Source organism: Fusarium flagelliforme, assembly GCF_020744385.1.
Source record: "Fusarium flagelliforme strain FIESC 12 MPI-CAGE-AA-0113 chromosome Unknown B0J16scaffold_7, whole genome shotgun sequence".
NCBI lineage: Eukaryota > Fungi > Ascomycota > Sordariomycetes > Hypocreales > Nectriaceae > Fusarium > Fusarium flagelliforme.
Genome location: NW_025763509.1, coordinates 2,264,674 through 2,282,344, shown reverse-complemented (window position 1 = coordinate 2,282,344; position 17,671 = coordinate 2,264,674). Strand labels below are relative to the sequence as shown.

General features: G+C 47.1%; 8 protein-coding genes across 8 annotated transcripts; 4 read left to right on the top strand and 4 right to left on the bottom strand.

The window, feature by feature from the left end:
* Window positions 1-235: 235 nt before the first annotated feature.
* B0J16DRAFT_418372 (uncharacterized protein) lies at window positions 236-2,102 on the top strand. The gene is made up of 2 exons (XM_046133761.1): window positions 236-404; window positions 452-2,102. The coding sequence occupies exons 1-2, from the start codon at window positions 338-340 to the stop codon at window positions 2,008-2,010; spliced, it is 1,626 nt and encodes a 541-aa protein (XP_045979323.1). The 5' UTR covers window positions 236-337; the 3' UTR covers window positions 2,011-2,102.
* Window positions 2,103-2,882: 780 nt separating this feature from the next.
* B0J16DRAFT_186420 (serine hydrolase FSH) lies at window positions 2,883-3,934 on the bottom strand. Its single transcript, XM_046122717.1, has 3 exons — window positions 3,871-3,934; window positions 3,800-3,818; window positions 2,883-3,749 (listed from the first exon to the last, which is right to left on the bottom strand). Exon 3 carries the CDS (start codon window positions 3,629-3,631, stop codon window positions 3,098-3,100), a length of 534 nt encoding a protein of 177 aa, XP_045979322.1. The 5' UTR covers window positions 3,632-3,749; window positions 3,800-3,818; window positions 3,871-3,934; the 3' UTR covers window positions 2,883-3,097.
* A 162-nt stretch (window positions 3,935-4,096) lies between these two features.
* B0J16DRAFT_404898 (major facilitator superfamily domain-containing protein) lies at window positions 4,097-5,788 on the bottom strand (the record flags this gene model as incomplete). Its single annotated transcript, XM_046132842.1, has 6 exons — window positions 4,097-4,356; window positions 4,408-4,775; window positions 4,831-5,151; window positions 5,198-5,404; window positions 5,451-5,574; window positions 5,632-5,788. 6 exons carry the CDS (start codon window positions 5,786-5,788, stop codon window positions 4,097-4,099), a joined length of 1,437 nt encoding a protein of 478 aa, XP_045979321.1.
* Window positions 5,789-6,109: 321 nt separating this feature from the next.
* Window positions 6,110-7,707, top strand: B0J16DRAFT_310561 (cytochrome P450; the record flags this gene model as incomplete). The annotated part of the gene is made up of 7 exons (XM_046124971.1): window positions 6,110-6,344; window positions 6,395-6,549; window positions 6,596-6,769; window positions 6,811-7,121; window positions 7,169-7,380; window positions 7,432-7,490; window positions 7,540-7,707. The coding sequence occupies 7 exons, from the start codon at window positions 6,110-6,112 to the stop codon at window positions 7,705-7,707; spliced, it is 1,314 nt and encodes a 437-aa protein (XP_045979320.1).
* Window positions 7,708-8,037: 330 nt separating this feature from the next.
* Window positions 8,038-10,888, top strand: B0J16DRAFT_358278 (uncharacterized protein; the record flags this gene model as incomplete). The annotated part of the gene is made up of 4 exons (XM_046129574.1): window positions 8,038-8,667; window positions 8,712-9,018; window positions 9,138-9,487; window positions 9,590-10,888. The coding sequence occupies 4 exons, from the start codon at window positions 8,038-8,040 to the stop codon at window positions 10,886-10,888; spliced, it is 2,586 nt and encodes an 861-aa protein (XP_045979319.1).
* Window positions 10,889-11,211: 323 nt separating this feature from the next.
* Window positions 11,212-13,619, top strand: B0J16DRAFT_404883 (glycoside hydrolase superfamily; the record flags this gene model as incomplete). Its single annotated transcript, XM_046132841.1, has 3 exons — window positions 11,212-11,284; window positions 11,331-11,649; window positions 11,696-13,619. The coding sequence occupies 3 exons, from the start codon at window positions 11,212-11,214 to the stop codon at window positions 13,617-13,619; spliced, it is 2,316 nt and encodes a 771-aa protein (XP_045979318.1).
* A 473-nt stretch (window positions 13,620-14,092) lies between these two features.
* On the bottom strand, window positions 14,093-15,355 carry B0J16DRAFT_404881 (uncharacterized protein). The gene is made up of 2 exons (XM_046132840.1): window positions 14,922-15,355; window positions 14,093-14,874 (listed from the first exon to the last, which is right to left on the bottom strand). The coding sequence occupies exons 1-2, from the start codon at window positions 15,226-15,228 to the stop codon at window positions 14,150-14,152; spliced, it is 1,032 nt and encodes a 343-aa protein (XP_045979317.1). The 5' UTR covers window positions 15,229-15,355; the 3' UTR covers window positions 14,093-14,149.
* A 1,321-nt stretch (window positions 15,356-16,676) lies between these two features.
* Window positions 16,677-17,102, bottom strand: B0J16DRAFT_404877 (uncharacterized protein; the record flags this gene model as incomplete). Its single annotated transcript, XM_046132839.1, has 2 exons — window positions 16,802-17,102; window positions 16,677-16,749 (listed from the first exon to the last, which is right to left on the bottom strand). Exons 1-2 carry the CDS (start codon window positions 17,062-17,064, stop codon window positions 16,677-16,679), a joined length of 336 nt encoding a protein of 111 aa, XP_045979316.1. The 5' UTR covers window positions 17,065-17,102.
* Between the last annotated feature and the right edge of the window lie 569 nt (window positions 17,103-17,671).

Sequence of the window (17,671 nt, the reverse complement as noted above, 5' to 3'; positions counted from 1 at the left end):
ATCTGGGAAGCAATAGTCTAATTAATATGAAGCTCTCACTAAGCCCGTTGTCTCTCTGTTGAAATGTCGATGTATAGATCTTGTACTCTGATTGGTCAATGATCCATCGTTCGATTCAAGGCTCAATTAGGAAAGTTTGAGGCAGAAGGATTGACTGACAGGGATCTCGGATGGTTTTCCTCAGACCATCCCCTCTCGGGGAATTACTTTCTTTTCCTATTTTCCCCGACATGTAATCTCGCCATCTCGCCGATATCAATCCTTTGCACCTTTTCCCCTTGTAGTTGCTGTTTAATCAATCTCGCCCTCAACAGATTCTGTGATCCGTATTGCAATCATGGCCCCTTCCAATCCACCTCGTAAGATTCTCATGGTTGTCACTGTGGGCGGCTACACTCATGCTGGTGAGACCCCATTGTCCAAGCCTCTACAGCCCACTAATTCTATCTAGCCCCGGTCCTGGAGCTGGGAAAGGTGCTCGCTCAACGAGGATACACTGTTGATTTTGCCACTCTTGAAGGACAAGAGTCATGGGCCAAGGGCTACGAGTACATCAGCCAGCTACACCTCATGGGACCAGGCCCTTCCCATGACGACCTAGAAGCTCATTACCTCCGTATGAGAGAATGGGATGCTTCAAAGGGCTTCGCTGGTGTCATGGACTCTAAGTATCTCTTCGACTCCTACTGGACGCAGACCTATCATCATCTAAAGCGCATCGTTGATGATCCTGCTACTAGACCTGACATGATGATAGCTGACTTCTTCGTCGAAGCTGTGAAGGATATCCTGTACCAAGACAAGATTCCTATGGCTATGGTCTATCCTCAAATGCCGGCTCTGATGTGTCCCTGCTCGTACATCCCTGGACAGCCAGGCTTTCAGATTGAGGGAACTCTCACCTCTGAGAATGCTTCCATTTGGTTACGCTTTCGGAATGAGTTAGTTATCTACAAGGCCCTTCCTTCAATCATCCGTTGGGTCAAATGGACCAAGAAGATGAGGCATGAAGCTGGAGTAAACTACAAACTTCCTACTCCAAGCAAGCCAAATTACCTTGTCCTGATCAACTCGTTCTTTGGTCTAGAGGTGCCTAAGGATATTCCACCACTTGTTCAAGCCGTCGGTCCTATTCTCGCCGACGCATACTCTCTCCTTTCGGACCAGTACGAGTCTTTCTTGGAGACGCACAACAAAACTTTGTATCTTGCTCTCGGCACCCACATCATCCTCTCCAACGATCATGCATCAAAGCTTGTCCAAGGCCTCATCACAGCCATGGACCAGGGTCTGATCAATGGTGTCATCTGGTCAATCTCCGAGGCAGCACGTCGCGATATTGATCCCAATCATCAATGTACCGACAAAGGTGGTAAAACATTCACATTGGCTTCACTCTTCAAAAACGAGCATCCCTCCTTCTTAGTAACAGCTTTTGCCCCCCAGCGCGCTATTCTAGACCACAATCACACAACTATCTACCTTACGCATGGCGGAGGCTCTAGTGCCAACGAAGGCCTCTATCATGGAAAGTCCATGATAGCAATGGGCTTTTTCTTTGACCAGATCTCCAACGCGCCCCGACTCGTCGCCAGCGGAACATCAGAAGCCCTGGACAAATTTCACTTCACCCCCGATGACGTCGTTGCAAAGATCAAGTTACTATCTGAAGACAAGGATGGCTCATATCAGCGGAACTGTATCCGCATGCAGCGAATTGCTCGAGCGGCGTCGCGTCGCAAGGAGCTGGGTGCTGATCTGGTTGAAGAGGTTATGTATGACACTGAGGGACGGTTTAATGGGGACAAGGAATTGAGGCCGATGCATTTACAGACAGCTGACATGCGTATGTCTAAGTTCAAGGCTAAGAACTGGGATCTTTGGATGGTTGGGTTATTGACTGTTGGGTTGGTTCCTCTGGCTTCCGTTGCGATTGGAAAGTGGGCTTGGACGGAGAAGAGGGCGATTGGGGACTGGGCTGGGAAGACAATGCACAAGCTTCTAAACTGATTGCGATAATGAATATTTTACTTTTAGCTCCCACAGCAGAAGATAATAACATACTTGAAGGAACCAGGTTCTCATGCTCCGTTTACATCGCGACACCCTTGTCCTCCACAATTTTCGGTTCTAGGCGCATTCTCGCAATCCGAGCTTGTCGGCAGCGACAGCATCCTGATTGGTTCAAGATAAGCCATGTGGGTCTTTTCTTGGTTAGGTAGGTAAAAAAACATGGCTCGTGAACTCTTCCATTGTCAGCTTAAACAACTGAAGATTGCTCGATCCCAACGGTACACAGGTGTCTCTAAATTTGACTTGTTGTGGTATTCAACGTATTCTTAGAAACAACACTAAGATTTACTCTACAAGCTAACCACATATATGATGTTCAACCTACTAAAGGGAAGAATGTACTTGTTATGTTTCGCTTGTAAAGCTACCCTAGACTACGCTTGAGCAATTGAACAGATAAATACGGGTGCCGTTCTGTGGAGACACGTTCCTGAAACATCAGCCAATGATTGGCTCTTTTGTATAGAAGACGTAAATAGCAGTGGAGCTAGCTACGCTGCCACCATTCAGGAGCATTGTGTTAGATTAGGTGTCCACCAAGTAGCCACAAGGCGTTCACACTAATCCACACTAATCCACCCACGCGTTCCGAACAGTCGCGACACGTCAGGGTGTCAGAAGGGATGGTCGTCAAGAGCATGGGCACCGAAATGATTCAGCCATCTTATTCGAGCTTATGCCAGTGACTAGACTACTTTATTTATGTAGCCTAAGCCTGGTGGAATAACATTTGCGTCATCCGCCAAGCCAGATGTGTCCCTTTACTGTCTCGTCTTGTTTTGTTTGTACTGTACGCGTCGTGATGATTTGGCCATTCAAAGACCTTCAATTGATGCGTTCCTCAACAGCACGGCCCAAGACTAGTAGCCTGCACGAGCGATTTTGTCCGCACTGACGACCATACTGATGTCCAAGTAGCTCTTACATGTATACTTCAGATCTAACTGGTACGTACACAAGCTAAATGGTCTGAGACTACGGGTTTTCCTTGCGTATTGCAATTTGGTGTTGAAGGTAAAATACATTAACAAGCAAAGTCAGCCTTTGCACTCAAGCTCTTAAACATGTGAGAGACCACTCTTGTCACCTGCGGATTAACAGGTAATGAATGTCCCTGCCCATGATCAAAAATCCTGGCCGAATGAGCATCGCACAACGAATGGAGCCCCAGACTCTCTTTAAACCATTGGTCCTTCTTCCCAACTATATGCGCGGTGGGTATCTGAACAACAGGCTTAGCACAGGCGTCAATACGACTCATGCCATCGTATGTGAATGGTTTGGACCCGCAGATAAAGATTGCAAATTTGAACAAGTTTGTTTGCGGTTCAAGTGGATTTTGGGTCGAGTAATGGGCCAAGACGGATGCTATCATTGCGGCACCCTGTGAGAAGCCCATGACTCCGTCAAATGGACCCTCTTCGGCGATGATATCCAAGACATTGTCGATACTGTTGGTGGCCGTTTCGGCGGGCGGAACTCTTTGGAGATGATCCCAAGAGTACCATTCAAAGAACGGACCCTTAGATAACGCCTCGATGCCTTGGGAATTTAGCATGTGTAGATGGCAATGGCTGTGATTGAATTACCTTGGGCTGGAGGGCATTCTACTTCTGCGTCATAAAACTCGAATGAGATTGTTGGGTCATCTTGAAGGAGATGATGGATAACGGGGCCTGGTCCTGTTAGCCTGTGTCAACGTCAGGCACAAGACATGAACAAATACCAAGTTGGATTCTGAAGATCTAATTGTATTCATGAGTGCTGATGGTCAATTGACATTCTCTAGATGCTTACCTCTGAGTTGGTACCAGCACCATGAAGACAAAGGATACGCATGTTGTCGTAATGTACGGTTGAGTTGGAAGGGGACGATGAATGTGATGAAACGGGAGGAACGTTGGTGACGCATTGTATATGAGCATGGTGCATATTCTGGCTCGGCGAATATTAAAGCGGATCATAAAACTGCCCGGGCCAATCGAAATTGATGAATCTTGGGCCCTGTACCTCGAACCAGGCTCTAACTACCAACGCTATCTGAACTGAAAACACCTTTCTTGCAGTATTGTCTCGATACAATGATGCTAGCCGCCAACGCAGAAGGTATAGACAAGATAGCCATAACAAAGAACTGTTTGTTATAGATATCGCCATAAGAGGACTGTGTATTGGTAATTGTGGGTCCTTTGTCGAGTCCTTGATTGAGGATTGCTCCGCAAACGGCGATGGAGACACAGCCGCCCAGGGTTCTGAATGTGTTGACTAGCCCCATAGCGGTTGCTTTAGATGAGAGGTCAGCAATGGACATGAACGAGAATAAATTATAGTTACCGTATTGCTGCTCTGGAACCCAGTCTCTGGCCAGAATCATGAAAGATGGAAGCATAAGTCCAAAGCCAATACCCGTCATAACTTCAAAGCCATACTGGCTATTCGATATAGACTCTCCAGTCGGTAGAATAGACAGTAGCCCTACGCCGATAACCTGGAGGACACCGCCGCAGAATAAAAGTGAGGGTGTCGCAGCAGGATATTTGCGGTACATGGCGCCCGATAAAGCAGAGAAGCCTGCAGAGGGGAGGAGTACTGGCAGGAGAAGAATACCGGCAGTTGTTGGAGACTTGGCATTGACGTGCTGCAGACGCTGAGGCAATTGGATGATAGTAGAGTAGAATGAACTTCCCATGAAAAAGGAACATCTGCAAGTATTTTGTTAGTGTTAAGAAGGATGAACAAGAACCGTCAAGTACTAACATCATGAGTAGAGCAATATCAGGTTGAACAAGCAAGGGCAGCGGGAAAAACGGTGCCAGTGACGAATATCGCGGTAAAGACAGTTCATGGACAATGAACAGGATCAGCGATACCCCAGATCCTACCAAAGAACCGATAATAATAGAACTGGACCAGCCATATGTAGCTGAAGCACTCTGCAAAGCGTATATGAGAAGAATCGTAGCTGCCAAGAACAGGAATGCACCCGGAAAGTCGATCTGTTTCCACCCGCCGGAAGCCTTATGTTTAGTTTTGATGGACGGGATGAGCATCAAAGCGCAAACAGCTGCTCCAGGAAGGCTGGTGAGATGTTAGCAGTAGTAACTTGGCAGACTCTTGTACATACTTGAGTAAAAAGACCCATCTCCACGTCGAATGCTGAGCGAGAACACCACCAAGGACAGGGCCCAAGACACTCGAAAACGCAAAGACAGAACTGACTACGCCGGAATATAAGCCTAGCCATTTATCGGGCGTTATGTCGGGCACAATAACCATGGTTAGCGAGAAAAGACCAGAGGCACCAATGCCTTGAAAGGCTCGGAAGACAATTCTATAACTTATTAGGTATGAGTCGGCTTGGAGAGGAAAACACTTACAATTGCCTCATGGATTGTGCAGCGCCGCAAACGCCGGAGAATAAAGCAAAGATGAAGAGGCAGCCATAGAAGACAGGGAATCGTCCAAAGACATCGCTTAGTCTAGCATGAAGAAGCAAGAATCCTGTAATAGTGATTCAGTTAGACCTTACGATAATATAATTCCCGAACTTGCACTCGCCATTAAACGTCACCATATACGCCGTCACTATCCACGAAACCTCGCGCTCATCATCGAAATGCTTCGTGATGGTATCAAGAGTCGTCGACACAATAGTCGTTTCCAGCGCAGAAAGGAAAAGACCAAACGTCAATCTGTATTGATCAGTCAGCGCCATTCAGACAAAGACTTGTACGTTTACTTGCCCTAGAACAGAAAGATGAAGCTTGTAGCCTTCCATCGTCCTGCTAGTATCTTCTGCACAGCTGGGGGCACTTGGATTTGGTTCCGCCATTGTTGGGAGGATGAAAGTGTTACGATTTTGAGTCGTGTTGACCTGGGGTGAATGCAATGCTGCTGACCTCGGAGCATTTAGCGAGCCCCGGCGCGTTTTAACCCGATCGATGTCTGCGAAAAGATGGTTGAGATTCAGCATATAAAGCCAGCCAATTGAGTAATAAGTCATTACCTTATTTCTTACCCTTCACGACATGCCATAATGCTGAATTTACCGTATTCTTACACCACCTTGGCCTTGCTGGCAGTGGGCTTGGAGCTGCTCCGGCGCGCACTAAAGGCGCTAATTCTAGCGTTTACTGGTCCCCTGCACAAAGTTCCAGGGCCATTCTGGAACAAACTGTCACCTTTACCGTGGCGTCTTGCCTTTATTAAGGGCACTGCACCTTTTCTTGCGCTGGATCTTCATGAGAAGTACGGCCAGGTCGTGTGCGTCAGTAAGTACATCAGTATTAAATCCATCAACGACATCTAACTTATCTCTTAGCCCCGAACCTTGTTCTTGTCTCTGACCCTGTCTATGTTCACAAGATCTTGGTTGAGTGGGATCTGCACAAGAGTCCCCTGTATGAAAAGTACCGACAGAACCCGCACATCGCGACGTTATTCACAGAGCGAGATAAAGCCAAGTATCGCGTCAGGGTAAGTCATTGCCGTCATTGAATTTCAGTTTCTGACATTTTTGTAGCGGCGACTTTTGTCCAATGGCTTTTCAATGAGCTACCTCAAGGCTCTCGAGCCGTTGATGTACAATTGTGTCCAGGTTCTAGAAGATGTTCTAGAAGAACGCTGTTCTGCTGCTGGCGGTACAGCAGTTGTTAACATTTACGACCTTCTCAGCAGTCTTGCTTCCGTAATTAGCGTACCCCGATGAAGTATTGTGGTGATTGACTTTTACTGCAGGATATAATGGCTGAGTGCTCATTCGGCGGCTCATTCGGCCTCGTGCGACAAGGCCACCATCCTCTCAAAACGAGAATTACAAACTACATGAAGAAGGCAGCATTGTACCAGACCGTTCCTCTGCTTAGTCTCTTTGGCAAGCCTAGAGATGAACAGCTTGATTCAATTGTCCAAGGTATCATTGACAAGCGACTCCACAACGACAAGAAGAGCGAGCGAAGAGATTTGCTTGATATGCTTCTCGAAGCTTCAGCTGAGAATCCCGACATGCTGACCATGGAAGACATCAAAGCTGAGATGTTTGTATTTCTGTAAGTCGTAGCTCCCCCAACGTGAATTCATGGCTAACAGCTTCAAGGCTTGCTGGAAGCGACACCTCTGCTGTGACTGCGACCTTTTGTCTTATGAAGTTGCTTGAAAATCCGGAATCGTATCAGGCTCTCAAAAAGGAGCTGGACAACCTTCTTACATCTCCAAGCGATCCGATCGTGGATGAAAATACCTGTAATCTGCCTTATCTCAATGCAGTAATTCACGAGACGCTTCGGATGCTTCCTCCTGCAGCTGGCGGTAAGATGTCCTCTTTAACCAACATTGCCTGAAAGCTAATGAGAATCAAAGGTTTTGCAAGGCAAGCATTCGACTCTGTGACGATTGGAGACTACGTACTTCCGGCTGGTGTAAGCATCCGCATTCTGAGTCTTATGGTGTTACTGAAAGAAAAGCTAGACTCTCGTCACGGCAGATACCACAGCTCTGCACCGCGATCCTCTGGTCTATCCTCAACCCGAAAAGTTCGTTCCAGAACGATGGATTCCCGGCCCTGGTGAAAAGGTATCCGAAAGAAACTGGTATCCCTTTTCAGCAGGATCAAGAATGTGCATCGGAAAGCAGTAAGTGCAGACACATGTATCTGCTATATTTTACTGATTGTACGTTAGTTTTGCGCTCAAGGAGGTCCGGCTTATTTTGGCTGTACTGTTACGACGATTCGACCTATCCATCGTACCAGATCAGAAGATTGAGTATCGCCATCACAGTGTACTGTATATAGCTTCGGGGGAATATCTAGTTCGTGTAAGGAAAAGGGTGGCCTGATAGGGTCGCAAAATTCTCCGAGGGCGGTAGCAGTATGAGGTCGGCTGTAGAGGTCAAAACATATATATCCAGCTTTTGATCAGAATAAAGAATAACATTTCAATCAAGTTCTGTAAAACAAAATTCCAAATGGCCGACCATTCCAAACCTTTCCGGGTAGCCGTCATCGGCGGTGGTATCGCTGGTTTGATCATCGGCCAATTACTCTCCACGGCACCAGGAATCCAAGTGCACGTCTACGAGCGCTACGAAAACGAAGACAGCCTCTCAGGCTATCGCATCCAACTCAGCCTTGAGATTCTTGATCTTCTCAAAACTCATTTACCCCCCGAGACATGGGCAAAGGTACTGCCCAGCGTGGCCAAGACGCCAAAGGAAGGTTATTACCACTCTTGCTTCATGAAGCCCAATGGTCATGTGTTCTATACGTATCTACCTGATGAGTTTCGACGAACAGCGGCAGTTTCAAGGATCAGACTCAGAAAGGGACTTCTTACCGAGTCGCAGAATTGGCTGACGACGGGGAAGAAGTTTACCGAGTACCAGGAGCTCAGCGATGGGACGATCAAGGCGTATTTTGCTGATGGATCGAACCATGTTTGCGATCTTATTGTCGGGGCTGATGGGATTACGTCCCGAGTCCGACGCGGTCTACTACCGAGTATCAAAACGGTACAGACGGATCTGGTCATCATTTACTTCAAAGTACCGTACACTCGGGAGGTGGAGAGCATGATTCCATACAAGACGGGAAGCCTAGTAAGTAGCCCCCGATGCCACCCGGTTCTTTACTAAGTAACCAGGTTCTTTATCCCAATGGCCAGGAAATCACCATTATGACATGGCAAAATCCCGATCAGCCTTATGCCAAGGGCCTTGATCCCCATCACATCGACCCAGAAACCTCATACGTTATGGTCGGCTTCGGCAGCCGCCTCAAAGACTTCAATGACCAGTCTAAATCACCGGCTGAAATGAGCCCCCACGAGCTCAAGGCAGAATGCATCGCCCGGGTAAACTCACATCCAACTCATCCATCAATCAAAGCTCTAGTGGAGCTCATTGTCACAGACTCAGCCTACGCGAATGTTTTCCGTATGGTGGATGTTTGTGACCCGTGGGATTCGAATAATGTTACCCTAGTAGGCGATGCAACATTCAAGTAAGTTTTGTCGAAACACCTTGGAATCCTTCTAACGACACCAGTATGGCGCCATTCCTTGGAAAAGGCGCCGCTTGCGCTATGGAGGATGCAGTGGATCTCAGCAGAGCCATCATGCAATTCCCGGGCATCCCCGCCGACGATCGGGCAGTAATGCTACGAAAGTATGTGGACAAGATGAGACGACGCCGTCTGAAGGAACGCAAGAGGAGTGCGTTTGTCATGAACATTTGCTTCTTTGGAAAAACCCCTTTCCGAGCGGCCCTGAGGGATTATGGCATGGAGGTTGCAAATGTTTGGCTGACGGCGAATTCTTTCATCAAGATAACCGTTTTTGTATTGCTGATCGGGGGGTTTATCGCTGGAGTTTGGGGGCTGAACGGCCAGTTTCTTGAGAAATTGGCCGAGGGACTGCCAGTGATTCGACACTCTATCTAGCCGTGCTTTTATTGTACCCTCTGCTGCTAGTTAGCCCATAGAGACGCTGTAATTACTTTTGCAATCTTTTTCGCCATGCAGCGTATTGACATCCACCATCCTGACGGCAATGCCGATCGAGACTTTCCTCTCAGCTTCCTGGATACGTATTTCATGCCAGTGGACTTGGTCTTAGTCATCAATGGAACTCTGGACAAAGATCAGCTTTGCCAATCCTTGACAAAGGCCTTGGCACTCTACCCGCCTGTGTTTGGTCGCTTCAAAAGACCAAGACAAGGGGAGCTTTTGCTGCACTTGTACCACTCTGTACCCCTGTACTTTGGTAAACAAGATGTATTCCACCCTTATTCTTGGAGGAAGTTCACCAATGGGATCTCGACAAAGAAAGTCTTGAGTGGACAAGCTCCGTTGTTCCAAGTCACAGTGACCTACCTAAGCACTGCTCAGACTGTTCTCGGCATTAGCTTTTTCCATGTCCTGGGTGATGTGCTATCCCTTTACTCTCTCCTGAGGACCTGGTCTGGCATGTATTCTGAAGACAAAACATGTATTCCTCCTCCTTTGACCAAGAGAATCGGCTTCAAAGCTTTTCCCCCATCGGTATCCGTCAAAGAGATACCTCAGCAACTTCCCCGCCGGTCGCAGCGATTCTCTCCTACATTGGGCAGCAAAATAACTGCATATGCCCCCCTGGTCCATGCAATCGTCTTCAAAACCCTGGAATATGCAAGATTCAATGTCACAGCAGAGCATCTCAACATCCTTGTTGAGAAGGCACGATCTCAGCTCCATCCTGCAAATTGTTCAACCCAGGATGCTTTCAAGGCGTATTTACTTAAAGCCCTAAACCGCTTCGTGTATACCAAGCTCACATCTCATCCGCGAGTGACTCGCATCGTCACCATTGTAGATGCACGTAGAGCTCGGAACGTACCTGGAGAATACTTTGGCAATTGCATTACAGCATGCGATACGCCTTACCTTGCAGCATCTACGAATCTGAGCCAAGTAGCGAATGCAGTTCGACAAGGGATCAATGCACTGACAGCCGACAAGCTGGAGAAGGGCGATGAATGGATTCAGTCCATTCAAGCTGTAAATGGATTGATGGATCTGACCCCTGCCTTTGAAGCAGACACTTTGTATGTAGATGATTGGACCAAGGTTTCTATGGAGGAAGTGGACTTTGGATTGCAGCAGGATATGTTTTGCCAACCTTTGGAAGTGGAGGCATTGCCAGTCCGAAATTGGTGCATGATTTACAAGGCAAAAGACCTGGGATACCAGATTCAGGTCTCGGTGCCCAAAGGAAAGGCGGGTGATCTTGTGAAAGGCATAAAAATGGACCTGCAGGAGGAGTTTGATGAATATTTTTGGTAGTGGAGCAATCTAGGTACACAATTGACATGTCACATCTCCTGTCGGCTGAAATAATTCATGTTGAGGTAAATCATAACACCAAGAAGGATCCGTGATTGTAATTCTAGATCTGATCTCGGCGCTTGCTAGAAAACGGGGCTGAAAGGCACCGACACGAAGGATCTTGCAATCCTTGGCATGTTACGATTTGTTGGGTCTAATTTGGGGGCTATGCGGAACTCGGCGGGACCAGGAGATATAGGTCATGGACTGTCTATATAACCTTCATACGAAAAGGGTCACAACGTTCGACTCGGCAACATATTTTCACAGCTCAATTGACCATGTACCGATTCAGTCTTGTGACATTATTATCTCTGGTCTTGCCGACTGTGGCAGACCAAGCCTCACACTCTAGTAAGTCTCATGCCTCCTGTCAATTCCACCAGTACTCACATTTTAGCTATCAACACAGAGAAATGGCTGGACGCACGTCATGAAGCCAACTCCATGATTGCCAAGATGACCCTGGAGGAAAAGTCCTTGATGGTCACTGGAAGCTTTGACGGAACATGTATAGAATACATCGCACCTATCAAGCGTCTTGGTTTCGGGGGTCTGTGCATCCAAGATGGACCCATTGGACTTCGTCTCGGAGATCTAGTCAGCGTATTTCCTTCTGGGGTCACTACAGCGGCCACTTGGGATAGACAGTTGATGGCTCTGAGAGGAGAAGCAATGGCGGAGGAGTTCAAGGCGAAAGGAGCTCACGTTATGCTTGGGTAAGTTGCTTATCAAATCATGATATGCCTTTTGCTCACAATTCAGGCCTGTTGCTGGCGCTCTAGGTCGAAGTCCATACGGTGGCCGCAACTGGGAAGGCTTCTCACCAGATCCCTACCTCACCGGCATTGCCATGGACGAAACCATTCGCGCAGTTCAACAAGTTGGCGTCCAGGCCACAGCAAAACATCTCATCGGCAACGAACAAGAAACGCAACGCAAACCCACTCTCATCAACGGCAAGATGGTCGACGCGGTATCTTCCAACATTGACGATCGCACTATGCACGAGCTGTACCTCTGGCCTTTCGCCGATGCGGTTCATGCAGGAGTCGCTTCCGTCATGTGTGGCTACAATCGTGTCAACGAGACGTATTCTTGTGAGAATGACAATCTTATTAACAATCTGTTGAAGAAGGAGCTTGGCTTTGAGGGCTACGTCATGTCTGATTTCCTAGCTACACCTCCGGGATTGGGCTCTGTCAAGGCAGGTCTTGACATGAATCAGCCTGGACCTGTTTCTCTGCTTCCTCTTGTCGAAACCTACTGGGGTGACAACCTTGTTGCCGCCGTCAAGAACAAAACTCTTTCCGAATCAAAGCTAGATGGTATGGTACGACGTATCTTGATGCCCTACTTCTATCTTGGCCAGGATAAGGAATACCCCTCTGTCGACCCATCCTCTCAGCCTCTCGTTTACAATGGCTTCAAATATCCTTACCCCGGCCCTTCACCGGTTGGTCGTGACGTTCGCGGGAACCATTCCGCCATCATCCGCGACATTGCAGCTGCGGGAACTGTCCTGCTCAAAAACGAAAACTCGATCCTCCCTCTCAACAAGTCTCTCACCAATATCGGTCTCTTCGGCAACGACGCCGCTGATCCTTCAGTCGGTACCCTATTCAGCGAGCATGATGGCATCGATATTGGAACACTCATTTCTGGTGGTGGCTCTGGCAGTGGTCGACCTAGTTACATCGTCAGTCCCCTCGATGCCTTCAAGGCGTACGCCAAGGAGAACAACAAGCGACTTCAGTACGTCACCAACAACACCGCTATCTTGAGCAGTATGCCCGGATTGTATCCCGTGCCTGAGGTATGCATTGTCTTCTTGAAGTCATTTGCCTCTGAGGGATTTGATCGCAAGACTCTTGTTGCAGATGATAACTCTGAATCGGTCGTCAATAGTATCGCCTCTCGCTGCCCCCGTCGCACTGTTGTTGTCACACACTCTGGTGGTCCCGATATCATGCCCTGGGCCACGAATCCTAATGTCAGCGCCATTGTGGCTGCGCATTATCCTGGCCAGGAGTCTGGAAATTCCATTATGGATGTTTTGACTGGAAAGGTCAATCCATCAGGAAAGCTCCCTTACACTATCGCCAAGAAAGAGGAGGATTACAATGGAGCCATTGTTAACGTGACGGGTTCAGAGGCCGAAGATGCCACAGCCTGGCAGAGTGACTTCGAAGAAGGTCTGTTGATTGACTACCGCCACTTTGACAACAAGAAGCTGGAGCCTCTTTACGAATTCGGTTTTGGTCTGAGCTACACAAGCTTCGACCTCTCTTCCAAGCTCGTAGTGTCCTCAACCAAGAAGATTTCTCCCCACGCACCCCCCTCCAACGCTACGTTAGCACTTGGCGGTAATCCTTCTCTTTGGGATTCAGTCGCCCAATGCTCTGTCCAAGTGTCCAACACGGGTCGAGTCGCAGGCGCCACTGTTGTCCAGTTATATGCTTCTCTGCCGCAAAAGGATAGTCCACTCCAAGTGCTTCGCGGGTTTGAGAAGGTTCACCTTGGGCCTGGGGAGACTAAGAAGGTCTCTTTCAACTTGAGGCGTCGGGATTTGAGCTATTGGGATATTGTTGTGCAGGACTGGGTTGTGCCTAAGGGAGATATTAGGCTTAGTGTCGGGTTCAGTTCTAGGGATATCAAGGCTGTTTCTTCTGTAAGTTTGGTAGAGTAGGTTACTTGGGTGGTTTAATGTTGAGGAAGGCGTGTGTTTGAGATAGTCTTGGTCCTTCTTTCCAAGTCAAGAGCTTGTAACATTGTTCTGACATAGGTAAACAGTAATTATATGATTAAGAACAATTGCAGCTTCAGCAGTAACTGACTTTGATGTTATTTCTACCAATCCAACTCGCTATGGATAAACTTCTTGATGGTGAGACAATCAACTGTCATGCTAACTTGACCAAGCTGAAATGGTGAGGGTACAAAAAGCTGAGAAAGCAGGTCGTAGGTAATATGCATTAGGCAGCCCACTAATGTCTTCTGTCATCCAGCTAATATCTTGTTGGACCTGTGCTTTTACAATGGAGGGCCCGATTTGTCCAAGGTAGTAAGGCCTTCAGGTTTGGATGTCATATTGCTGTAGAATAAAAACAGTCATTATCTGCATAACTATAGACAGACAATTATACAATATTATATAGAAATGGTAAGTATAAAATTAAGCTTTTGTACACTCTATTACTCAAGTGTTCAATGATCTATCTATATGTCCTGTGATTGCTGTAAAGTATTCCTTGTAACTGATAGCAGTGACCGAATGGTGGATTGAACCTCGGCCATGGTCGCCGATGACATACAATCCGCTATCCCCAGACTACTCGAGTGCATGAATTTAGACTGGAACAGCCGTACTGTGTGGTATAAATGTTTGAGTTGGTAGTCCACGACCGTAGTTAGCAAGATCAGTCGTAGAGGTGGATCCAGCTGCAGGCCTGCGATTCTGCAGTCTGAGAGGGCACATCCTTTTGAATTGCAGATCTCACTAAGTATCTGGTCGTACGTCGTGAGAAGAAGTGATAATGGCGTCAATACTAAATGCAGTACTGTTTGCCAATCGGAACAAACAGAATCACTGCCTTTCCTAACACACTGTTTTAATAAATCTGTGACAACGCCAAGGGTCTCTTGGACCGGTTTCATGGCATTCTCCACAGACTTGACAGACGTACCAGACTCCCGGGATGGCAGTCTTGTACGGAGAAGTTGCTGTTGTAGACTTGGTAATCGCTCGAGAGGGCTTGGCGTTGCGATTTCATGAGATTGTAGGCGTGGATCGATGATGGAGTCGTGCGAAGAGATGGGTTGTGGACTTGTGGGAACGGCCCAGTCTTGGTTCGTTGTAACGTCGAGGAATGGATGGGTGGAATTAAAATTGCCGAGGTTGCTTGTGAAATCGAATGAATCGAATAGGGCTGAGTGGTCCAAAGCTAGATCGGTCAGTAACGTGGTGAATAAAGATTGGCGACATGCCTACCTGTGATGCAACTCTCCCCTAACTGTGGAGGCGATGGGGGCATGGAAATTCCCGAGTCTGCAGACAATGCATCGACGTCGTAAAACGCAGTTTCAGAAATAGTTTGCGTCTCCTGTTGGGGATTTCTTGGAGACATGGATGCTTTACTCGGTCTTCCAACCTTGAGCGCTGGGCTATAAATGCAGACGGAGTTGTCACCCACACAGCGCGAGCAACCATCCAAGTCCCCAGAGCAGCGCAATTTGCGTGAGTGACAGCGATCACATGCGAGTCGCTTTTTTAGTCCGGGTCCTGCTTGGTTCTGCATTTTGTTGATATAGAAATAGACAATCAATGCAAAAATCGAACAAAGAAACACACAAATTATTATAGAGCGGATTGAAAACACCTCTGGTTGACTTTTTGTAAAGCGCAAATGCTAACTAATTGCGTGGTGATGTAACATCCAGTGTGCAAGAATCCTTCTCGAAGGATTCAGGACTCTGTTCCAGATAAGGACCTGCTTTTACGAGACTCCAAATCTAGATGCAAACCGGAAAAGACAGGCCATTCGTCTCCACTTTAGATGGATAACAGAGTGAGGATTAAACGTTCGGAGGCTTTACACACTCATCGTACCACTCACTGTAAAGGATGAACTACCCTGCACCGGCACTGTCCGGTAACTAAGCCATTCAAAGTAAAGGTACTTTAGCGGAAGGAAATATTTCTCATCCGAATGGGGCCGCTTTTTCTTGGAATCGTAGCGCCAAGAGAGTTCCCCACTGAGTTAATTGGCTACGAGGTAAAACGCCGCCAGCCGACCTATCCACTGTCAGCCCTGCTCCTCTTGGCGTGCCCAGGGGAAGAGGATAAGACATTCCGGTCGTTGATTGATGTGTTGGGCTGTCAAGACTAGATCTCCCCGGTTTTTCAACTTCTCTTGCGCCATGTATTCATGCTACTTGAGATTTGCTGAATTGACCATTGCTGGAATCTTTGTATTGTGCTTTACTGGACTAAGCAGTCCCGGTTATTGGATGTGCATGATCTAATCTATCGAGACAGTCATAGTATCCAGATCTGATAACCCCAACAAATATCCCCAGCCTGTGAGCTTTGCGTCTGAATATCGTACGTTGAACGATCGAAGGAACGCTCAGTGGGTCAATGTCAAACTCGTCCCATTGTCCTCCATGAGCGTAAGCAGACATGTAACTGCCTTATGGGTGCTTGTTACCTTTACGTGAGCCGCAGTTTTTAATAAACTGGAGAAAGGCCTCCGATGACGAGTGAAGGGCCAATTGGAAAGTCAACAGACCGAGGAACACGTTTTGGCAGTCAGATGTGCCCCCACCTGCAGCGTTACATTGAAATCCATGGCAATGCGAAAATTCCCGGTGGCAATTGAGTTAAAGGCTATGTAGATGTACTGGAAACCGTGCTGTCAGGTGGTTTGATGTTTGGACTGTATTACGTGCTTTGCGTCATGGAAAAGGATAGTTACAGTAAGCCGCCTGAGCCATTTGTTACTCCCAGAGTAAGACATCGATTTGAGTAAAGTATTCAGTATTGTCTGTAAGTAAATTTCAATCTGACTAACAAGATCTTAAACAAGAACCATAGAGCCTCCACAAGCTGTGACCGCAGGCCAAAAGCAGAGATACAACTAAAAGACAGTACTACGGCTTTCGTCCAGCCCCACCACTAGGTTTGAAGAATTCTAAAAGAAGCTCAAGGCATCGAAACCGGACTTTTGCGTTGTTCCGGCCCCATCTACTGGTTCGGCCAGCATCCTCTCCAGGAACCAGTAACCTGCTCAATGGCATTGTTGACCTGCCAAGCAAGCCTAAAAACAGTTTATTAGTCATACATTCGCTTGTAAGTTCGACGTCACTTACCCGGCAGTAGTGCTCAAGTCAACCTGCCACCAACCATTGTCATCGGTCTTCCATGCCTGCCAGTTGTGAACCGTAAGGCCTTTGCCTCGGATGGCAGAAAGGAAACACTGTCCAGATCGGTCCTCGCAGTAGCCCTGGAACTTGAAGGACAGGCGCTTGAGGCCGCCGTCGTTCCAGGAGCCGTTGCACTTCCAGTCAGCGGCCATGGCTGTTGGGGCGGAAGCAGCTACAAGAGCTGTGACAGTTGCAAGGGAGAACTTCATACTGTGAAAAGGCTGCGTAGCTGGATTCTTGAGTTGCGTGGTATAAGAATCGTTGTGATGTCGGATGATGATAATAGAAAATGGTAGTTTCATGCCGCCCTTTTATAGACATTGTTCTCTCTTCCCTGAGAAGTTATCTCATCAGTCAACGGAAGTCCTGTTGATCTCGGTATATCGCTGCAACTTCCAATTAAACTTTAGATTCCCAATACAAACATATCTTATTTTTTTTTTTTTTTTAACTTAAACCTTATCCTAATATCTTACTTAAGACTAATTAAGGTTATACACCTAAAAAATATACTTTTCTAATATTAATACAATAAGCTACTATAACTGTAACTTGAATAAAGTAAACTTTATTAATATAGGCATAATACTTATAAAATAACTCCTCTAAACCTTTAGTTATACAGGCTATATAAAGAAGTCCTTAACCTTACTTCCCTTAAGCTAGTTTACATAACCTTCTCTAAAACCACCAGAAAAAACCATAAACTACAATAACTAATAGAATAGCCCTTAGGCCTTAGAGTTATAAGTAAGTCTAGTATAAGAGTAACTAGTCCCTTATTAACCTAGATAGGTTATCTCTAAACTAATACTA

Bases quoted from the DNA above. Each gene is read 5' to 3' on its own strand.
- B0J16DRAFT_418372 (XM_046133761.1), top strand. From the start codon at position 338: ATGGCCCCTTCCAATCCACCTCGTAAGATTCTCATGGTTGTCACTGTG. The intron at 405-451 runs GTGAGACCCCAT...AATTCTATCTAG, and splicing joins GGGCGGCTACACTCATGCTG to CCCCGGTCCTGGAGCTGGGA.
- B0J16DRAFT_186420 (XM_046122717.1), bottom strand. From the start codon at position 3,631: ATGCTAAATTCCCAAGGCATCGAGGCGTTATCTAAGGGTCCGTTCTTT.
- B0J16DRAFT_404881 (XM_046132840.1), bottom strand. From the start codon at position 15,228: ATGCAGAACCAAGCAGGACCCGGACTAAAAAAGCGACTCGCATGTGAT. The intron at 14,875-14,921 runs GTAGGCATGTCG...TGACCGATCTAG, and splicing joins AGGGGAGAGTTGCATCACAG to CTTTGGACCACTCAGCCCTA.